General features: G+C 37.8%; 1 protein-coding gene across 1 annotated transcript in view; it reads right to left on the bottom strand.

Moving 5' to 3' along the window:
• MTA3 (metastasis associated 1 family, member 3) overlaps positions 1–8,624 on the bottom strand; it is a 179,162-nt gene extending 170,538 nt beyond the window's left edge. Inside the window, exon 1 of the mRNA XM_009325345.1 lies at positions 8,518–8,624. Within this exon, the coding sequence (XP_009323620.1) occupies positions 8,518–8,624 (107 nt within the window). The remainder of the gene's footprint in view (positions 1–8,517) is intronic.
• Between the last annotated feature and the right edge of the window lie 551 nt (positions 8,625–9,175).

The following is a 9,175-nucleotide window of genomic DNA, read 5'->3' as shown; positions in this document are numbered from 1 at the left end:
CGATGACCACGGTTGGTTATGGTGACATGTGTCCCATCACTGTTCCAGGAAGGATTCTTGGAGGAATTTGTGTGGTTAGTGGCATCGTTTTATTAGCCTTGCCGATCACTTTCATTTATCACAGCTTTGTGCAATGTTACCATGAGCTCAAGTTCCGATCCGCTAGGTACAGTAGAAGCCTCTCTGCTGAATTCTTAAATTGACCAAACTTGCATTCTGTTGTAGTTACTTGCTAAGCTTTGTCTTAGAAGAGAATGGTGGAAGGTCCCTTCGCGTGTCCTCCTTGACTGGATGGTCCTATGGAACAACATTCTCGCCAGCCTGGAGAAAGCCCGTCACCATTCAGACAGGAAGGATGGCCATCTGCCTTGGGCACCTTGCAGGGAGAGGGAGTGATGTTTCAAATTTGAGAGAACAAAATTAACAAAAGAGGATTCAGAAGTCCTCAACCAGACCAGTTTGGTCTTCAGTTTGCCTTTCCACACAAAAGCAGAACAAAAAATGGGCTTAACACCGAGATCTGTCATTCCCATAATGACATCCTATACCATTCCAAGCAACGTGTAGCAGAAGTTTTTCAAAGATTTCAGTATCTAAATGCTCCGTAGAGGCATTGATAACTTCTTGCCTGAGGTATCTCCACTTTTAACTCAGATAACCAAATTAGCTACTGAAGGAGAATCACTGCTACTTTTGAGCTTCGCAACAGAGTAGAGCTGGTTCTGTAACTCAGGAAAAATGAACAATGTAGGTCTGTAGGGCAAAAAATCTTGAGGCCTGATTCTGATCTTTGATGAAGCACACAAATCTTCTGTAAAACCAGTGAAGTCGGTGGCATTGCTCTGAATTTGATAATTCAAAGAAGTGTAAGAAGTGCACCTCTGAATGTTGTAGCAAGGACTTCCTTCGCCACAATTCATTTCTTCTCTAGAACCAAATCGTTAGTAGAAGCAAGTGTTGTACTTTATAAAGATCAGCATAAAATATCAGGCATTGACAAATATATTTTCTGGTAGCTTAGTGGGGGAGCTATCCAAATTTTACATACATTCAGTTCAGCTCCATCCACCTGAAGCTACATACTCATAAGCGTAATTTCCCCCCCCCCCCCATTTAATTAAACATGTATCACAGTGAAAGTTCTCTAAGACAAATTATAAGATTGCATCGCTTGAAACAGTCTGGCGAAAGCACTGGAAAACAAGAGTAGCTGCTCCCTGTCAGATGAGACTCTTCATTATCTTTAAATTCTGCAATCCTTACTGAAGGGTACACTTTACTTTAATGGAATTTTTAAAAACAACTGTAAAAAGCCCAGAGCATACCAAAGAAAGTAAAATATAGAAGTGTGAGTTGCACTTGGCAAAATGGTATATTCTCCAATGTAACTAGAAAATTAAAATGAATCAAGTGAGGTTCTGAAATATTGTGCACTACATTTCTTGTGTAGTACTGCTTAATAGCATCGTTCAGTATAATCCTGAAAAGCTGCTACGTAGAAATGTGCCATTAGATACTAAAACACATTAAGGTACAGCTTTACAAATTTGGATACCAATAAACATCAACAGGGAGCTTTCTTATTAACATGGAAGTTCAGAGTCATCAGCATAGTTGAATTTGGTGTGCTTGCCTGAAGATACCGCATTTACTATTACTGTGCTGTAGAAGCATCTTTTATATACATATTTGTTAACAGCTTTAGAAGTAAAATGAGCGCCACCTGGAACACACATCTCTGGAATTGCTCACTCAAATGAAAGTACCACATTGGTCAGTAACCAGTATGTTGAAGGCTCTACCCTGAGACCTGAAAAATGCATTATCTTAGTCTTAGCCTTAAGTAGTCTTAAAGAATGACATTGCAGACACAATTTTTTTGTAGACCTGAAAAGAATTTTAGCAGCCTTCTTACGGACAAGCTTGACTTTTCCTTCAATAGCTTTTCGAGACTACATTATTAAATAACATTACAGCCATACCTCTGTTTCTTGCCACTGACGCGTTCTGGTGTTGAGAAGGTTAGCTCTGTAGTTCCCTGTACTACTATATTTATGCCTTTTATATCAGAATCATGTCGTTCAGAAACCGGCTCCAGCATTCCAGAGAGAGGTGAATATGAGATGAGATAAGCAAAAATTTCTTTCTTAGGTGAGATTCACAGCTGATGTTAGTTAGGCAAGTTGTGACTTCAGAGACACTTAGATGTTTTACACCAGCGGAGATGCTGGCTCTGTATTCCTGCATGTGTACCTATATATATATCCTGCATATATTATATAGCATAGTCAGTCAAAATGGTTTTTTTTTTCCTCCTCACAAAAAATTTCCTCGACAAAATTGAAATTTCAGACTTAATCCAAACACAGCTGTTGAAGAAAATGGCATTTTCATCTTCTAATGAAAAGTTTGTTTTGACAGTATCAAAAGCATTTTCAAGGAGAAATCGCGATTTTTTGGTATTCCGCTCCATTTTTTTTTCCCCATTAAAAACAGGTAAAAAAAAAACCCACATAAGAACTTAGCCCTACAGATTTTTGTATGCTGTTTTTAATGCTTGGGAAAAATACTGTTTTTCATAAAACTCCTTAAAACTTACTTTGTCTTTTGTCCATGTATTTTATTTAACCAAACCAATACTCTGAGATACAACCCTCCTCCCACAAAACGCCCAAACCATCATCACGATGACAATAGTTTGAAATCCACACAGAATGTGAATATACTTTAAAGTATGTTGCAATCTCGATTCCAAGACAAAATAAAATGCATTTCTGCACTACCTATAAATTTAATCTTTAGATGCCCGGACAAAGGAAAAAATATAAATTAATGCACATAATAACTTGTGAATACCAATTCGCAGCATGAATCATTTTGTATAAACAGTTAAGGACAGGAAGTTTTCAAGGATCCAGGCTATATGGGGTATACAGACAAAATGTTTGATCCTTTGTAAGTGTTTTCCAGCTAAAGAATCCTTTCCCAGTGTAAAAAGATTATCTAATGAAAATAATTGTGTAAGGGAATAACTCTGTGGAGATTATCTTAAGTCGTACTTTTTTTTTTTTTTAACAGCTTATGTTCACTTTTTACATGGCAAAAAGTGAACAGAATGACCTAATGTATTTTTTAATTTGCATTATAATAAAATACTACTTTGAAAATACTCTCTATTTAAGCCCACTAAAGAGAGATACTGGGGTGGGTGGGGTTTTTTTTTTGCTTTTTTGTTGTTGTATGGTTGTCACTGTGTAGACTTTAGTTTCCTTAGAAACCGAGTTGAAGTAACGTGATCTCAACGGTAGCCTTAAAACAGAATTTTATAGTAAGTAAATAGGGTTCCTGACTTCTAGTAATATATGTCACCTTATTTTCAATGGACCAGTGTTTTTCTAGTGAAACTTTAAAAAAACTGAATTATATGTGTAGTCAAAAATAAGCATACTTTTAAACAGGTGAAACTGTTTTAATAAAAGGTTACCTGAGATGGTGTTTTATGCAGACATGGGGTGCAGCACTCCATTTTGAAATACAGCATTTCAAAGCCAAGTGAAGACAAGCTGAGTTGTTTCTAATCACTGCCAGTTTGAACCATATACAATAAAATACTTCATGGGCAGTACCTCTTTCAGTATCTGAAATGTTCACACTTGGAACAAATTAGATGAAATACAAATATAATAAAACTGGGAATAAATGAAGACAGCTTAGATAATTGTGATCCAGCCTTTCTGTTCATCTAAAACTAAAGCCAATGCCAATGAGTTTTGAACTGCCATTGTATGTTTTGAATATACTGGCTGCAATCCTTCAAGGTACTGCGTGCCACTTACTTACTTAAAAGCATTTGATCATTAATGAAATCACAGGAATAGAAAGCTGTCTAGAGTACATTTTCCTTCTACAGTTCTACATGAAGCACCATCCCAAAAATCACAAAGAATGGAGGATTATCATTTCCCTTGATGTAAGACTTGGAAACGATACTGTCTTGATGAATACCTACCAAAAAAAAAAAAAAAGATAGATTAATTTGATTGACTGATGATTTGAAACAGTTTTATCAGCATAGGGATCAGCCATTTAAATATGTGATATTCATTCTTACTGTACAATGGCTTATCCTGATGTACATAGCAGCACGTTTGAGGAAGATAAAAATCCTGTTAAGGTAAGACTCATGTCTTGATACCCATGTATTTAAAGGAAAAGGTACTGGGTTTTCATATCGTGTATGCGATTTGTGCCCGTAAAAGAATCGGTCCTCAGCTTTCGTAGCGTTCAAACCTCATGTTTCCAAAATAAAACTGAAGTCCTTACGGGTTCAAAACACTTCTCTCTTCCCCTCCGGGTAACAGCTACAAAAGCTTACCAGACCTGAACATCTGCCAGGAAGTGGTCATATGCACACACCAGCCAGCTAAATTCAGCAGCCAAACCAGCCAGTTTCCTGGGAACCAGCACAACGAACAAGGTCTGCCGTGCTCTGAATTTTCTCCCATCTAAGAGGTTCAGGATAAAACTACCGATTAAAGTTTGATCATTTGAAGTACCTTGAAAATTTTAGAATTATCCTGTCAAATGAGCTTCTAAGGAGACATTTGCTGGAAAATTACATAAGCTTTGCATAGCAAAAAAGATTACAAAAAATTTTTCACTATGATTTTAAAAAAGGAAATTGACTCTCATTTTCTGTTATTTGTTTGTAAAAGCAAACATGCAGGTCCGTATATGTGATGCTAGTTAAACTTGCTCCATAAAACAGATCCCCGTTCAAAATAAGTAGACTTAGCGAGAAAGGTCTTCCAGCTTTGCTAGAGCTGTAACAGTTTACACTAGCTGACGAGCTGCCCCAGCCCATATGGAAGAAACAACAAAACGCTGGTTTCGTAGCGAAAAGCTAATATGATGTGTGGCTTGTGAAGTGCAACACAAAGTAGGGAGTATCTTTTGCAGATGACAGGACAGATTAAGCATCAAGAAGGCTGCACAGTGAGCAACCAAGACTGACAGTCTGCTTGACAAGAAATTTTAAGAGCCACAGAAGAAGAAGAATATAAATCTTTGGTCAAATTAATAAAATGTGAATGTTTGCAACTACACATTTTAGACTCCTTTACTCTTTACAAATGCAAAGGTTTATAATTTTATAGAACGTTGATTTTATATATTGTTTGCTTATCTGTAAAGAAAAATGTATACTATAATTTGAAAAGGTAATAAATGTGGGGGTTTTGATGTGAATACAGAATTAGATGCATAAAATCACATAATAAAATTTGCTGGTCTTGTTGCTATATTTCATGGACTAGTAGTCAAAACACAAATGTTTATAAAATGTGTTCTTTTTAACAAATGAATTCTGTGGCTATTCGTATTGGTACTGTACCTCGGCAAAAACGTTTTTCCTTTAACAATTTTTGGCTACTGAGAAGTCTGCCATTTAGAACCTAGGAGTTTTACTCAATAAAAAATTTGAATATTTGATCTAGAAGTTAGTCTGAGCCAAAAAATAAAGTTAGACGTACACAGGGTTATTCTTCTGCAACTGTCTATTTTAATTATGGACAACAGAACTGTGAAAATGAAAAAGCAGCCATGTAACACATATAAATAATCCCTGAGGAATAACGTAAGAACAAATCTGGAAAAATGGATTGAATTTGGCTTCAAGTTCAACAAAATGTATTTATATTAACACCCCCCACCCCCAAATCAACATGGTGTTCATTCTGGAATTTCAAAACAACCACAAGTTTCACCAGTGCAATGTTTGCATTATTGTGAACAGATCTGAGACACTCTGGTGATTCTTCAAATGGAGCCATTTCAAAAGTACTTCCAAAAATAATGACAACTAATGTTCTTTTAAAAAAAAGTTTGAATATTTTAAGAGATCACTGAATTATGAACTATTCTGGCACCAGCCCACTGCATTGTTATGAAAATGAACAGACTTTTCGTTTAGAAATCATGAGCGTTTTTACCTCTCATATTTTATTTATTAGTTTTAAAAGTTTTACATAAAATCAATCAGTGAAGAAATGAAGCAGGTGTCCACATAGTCATATATTTTAGAAGTGTTTTTCTAAAAGAACGAAAATATTTTGGAAGCAGAGGGTTTTTTAATCTTTTAACACTGTTGTTATTTTACAGATAAGCTCAGCACTTGCACCTCCTAGCAATCTGAGATGCAACTGTGAATACATAGAACCCCCCAAAATAAGATTGATTCTTGCTGTCTTGGGGAACATTTCATACATTTGTTTGCCAGAAGAATTTTAAAAAGAAAACAGTAAAGAGGTTCACTAAAATCTAGGAAGTCAAGAAGTTCAAAATTGGAATTCTTTCCCTTGTACCCCAGAAATCCTCACTTCAGTTTTTGTATTTCTTTTCACTGCTCTTTTACCAGTATCGAAGTAGCAGCTAGGAACTAGTGAGGACCAGACTTCTGTTGTACTAAGTGCTCTACAGCCACACATCAAAATTACAATGCTGCTCCCAAAACCCACATAATTCACGACTGAAACACAAATCAAAAGCTGTATGCAGACAACAGTGCAAGCAAACAACATGGCATTTCTCTGTAGCATGAGTGTAGCTTACCTATTGAGTTTGATGTACCTTTAAGTACTAAGAGTTCAAATACATTTTTTTTTCTGTTCAATTTAGAGAGGCTCCCAGAGAATGCAGCACTTAAGTCTTTCTACATTGCTGAACGCCTTGTCAGCTGTACTCGCTGTGCCAAGACAGCACAGCCTCTCACCGTGACTTTTGTTGTTAGTTTAATATTTGAACTTGATGTCATTTGATGGGATGCTATGAATGAGTAAAATTGGGGCCATTTATTAGAATAGCATCTTGAATCCTTGATGCTATATAAGGATGCTATTATATAGATGCTATATAAGAGTAAAAGAGAAAAACAATCCCAACAGTGTATTCACTAAGTATAGTCATGCAGAGGCCAACTGAAAATAAAAGCATCAGTAACAAAATTACTTCAATAATAAAAAAAAAAAAAACAAATCTAAAAGTGTGGATTCCTGCCAGAGATTCTTGCTTATAGCCCTCAAATGTATACGGATTCCCTGAGTAGCCCTGCCTTTGGGTGCAGCGTCTTTAGGCTGTACCTGTTGGGTCCTTTGATACAAACCAAGCCTATAGGTCACAGCAGATTTTTGGACTCCATTGACTCAAGAGGCTTAAAAACCAGGTATGTCTGAAGAGAAAAATCTTCGCGGAAGTCAGGCAACCAGCAGTGAATAAAAGCTAGCTAAGATGAATTTTGCTTTGTTTTAGAAAATCTATTTGTCATCTGGGTTACGGAAGACAAAGTCTTGGCTGTAAATGCCAGGTTACCCTCAACACAAGACCAGGGACCATGAAGCTCATCTGCTTCCCTCTTTATAGCAGACTCCAGCATCTCTCTCTTGCTTTCTTAGACCTTTCTCTTCCTCTTTTCACCCGATCCTCCCTCAAGGAGCATTAAGGTTAAACATTAACATCCAGGGAGTGAGGCTGCTGTTACCTTTGCCCTCTCTTCATACAGACTGTCCCATTCACATTTGAAATGCAGTTGAACTACAGATTAGATAGCTGAGAATAAATATCCATACAGTTCTCTGTCTCAGTGTAGGATAAGAAGCTCTCTCCTCCCCCACAATAAATGTCATATATAATGGGAAGAAACAGTCACGCAAAGCAAAGCTTTTACAAAGCAATACAAAATAGCCTAAATCAGCCACATCCCACCCTTCATCTACAGTCTTATCCTGGCACCTTGCATCCCACAGCCCATTCAAATCCACTCACAACTCTGCAGTAAAGATCACCTATCTGCCTTTGGCCACCTACTCCTGCCAACATGAGTGGACCTGACAGCTGAATTGTTAATGCGATGTCAAGAGTTACAGATTTGTACTTCTTTACTTTTTGGTTGATTAAATTGCTGTTTCTACCAAGAAACTGTAAAGCAAACTCGCCAAGCTTGGACAGTACATTTCCACTGGCTCGTCCACTGCCATCAGCATATAATAGAGTCATGCTAGAAGCAACTAACAGCCTCGGAAACTTGTAGACTTTCACTCCAGTATTAAAGATCCCAGTTTAAGATCCATAAGAAGAATTACTACTTTTATGTTCCCTGCTTTGGGGATTTATCCCTACTTAAAGTCCAGGATTGTCATGCGAACTGAAAGAACATTGCAGAGAGCAGGTGGAAGACTAATTCATGAAAAAAGGAAATGGGATAGGGAGGGTTAAAAATACTACATCCAACAATGCAAAAGGCTCTGAGACAGTAACGAAGTCCTTTCTAAGTGACACACCAAAAACTAAGAACATGCAATGCAAATAACTCTGGAACACTAAACACAACAGGACTTGGCGGTGCTTTTCAGCCCTCTTCCTCATCACTGCTGCTGTCCTGCCATCCCCTCCCTGAAAACACATCTCTGCTTTCTTCCTTTCCCAGACTTTTTCCATCCAATTCCTTTCCTCTTTGGTTTTTACCCTTTTTCTAGCTGCCCCGTTTTCTTTCTGCCACTAGCCATACTGGCAGGCTTCTGCGCTGGCACCAAATATTTCTGAAATCGCAGTGCCAGCCCACTGTCGGCCATCTCATCCTACCCATTCTTTTCTGTCCTGTTATTTCCACAGGTACATGCTTATATAAATTGAGCATCCTGCCCCTCTAGGAACTGTGCTAAAAAGCATTTCCCCAGTCCACTCATCCCTGGTAAGTATAACCCAACTGATAACCTGCCTACCTTGCTACAAAGAAAAGCTTTCACCCATTTCTTTGGGTTACACTCCGTGACAACAACTTGTATTGCCACCATTTGTGATTTACTACTTCCCTCTAAATGTTTTCTGAATGTGTCTGCTTGCAGACGCAATCTCTCAGATCAGGAGAATAAAAGAGAATCTGGCACCGTCTCATGCCACTCAGCAGTTGCTTCCCTTTCTGTTGAGCGCTAATGACTACCAAAAAGCATAAGGCATCCACACTAAGGGGATCCAGGGACTGGATTCTGCAGGCTACAGCTCAAAATACACACAAAACCAGAGGGCTTTGACTTAAAACCTCTCCAAAAGTCACATCCTTTCCTTTCAGAGATGACCACTGGAGACTTCCATGAAAGTGTGCCATCTTGGCATGGAGTGCCTT

This window comes from Pygoscelis adeliae, unplaced genomic scaffold, assembly GCF_000699105.1.
Source record: "Pygoscelis adeliae isolate BGI_AS28 unplaced genomic scaffold, ASM69910v1 Scaffold96, whole genome shotgun sequence".
In the NCBI taxonomy this organism is placed as follows: domain Eukaryota; kingdom Metazoa; phylum Chordata; class Aves; order Sphenisciformes; family Spheniscidae; genus Pygoscelis; species Pygoscelis adeliae.
The sequence above is the reverse complement of the archived record's forward strand: the minus strand, read 5'-3'. Positions and strand labels throughout refer to the sequence as shown.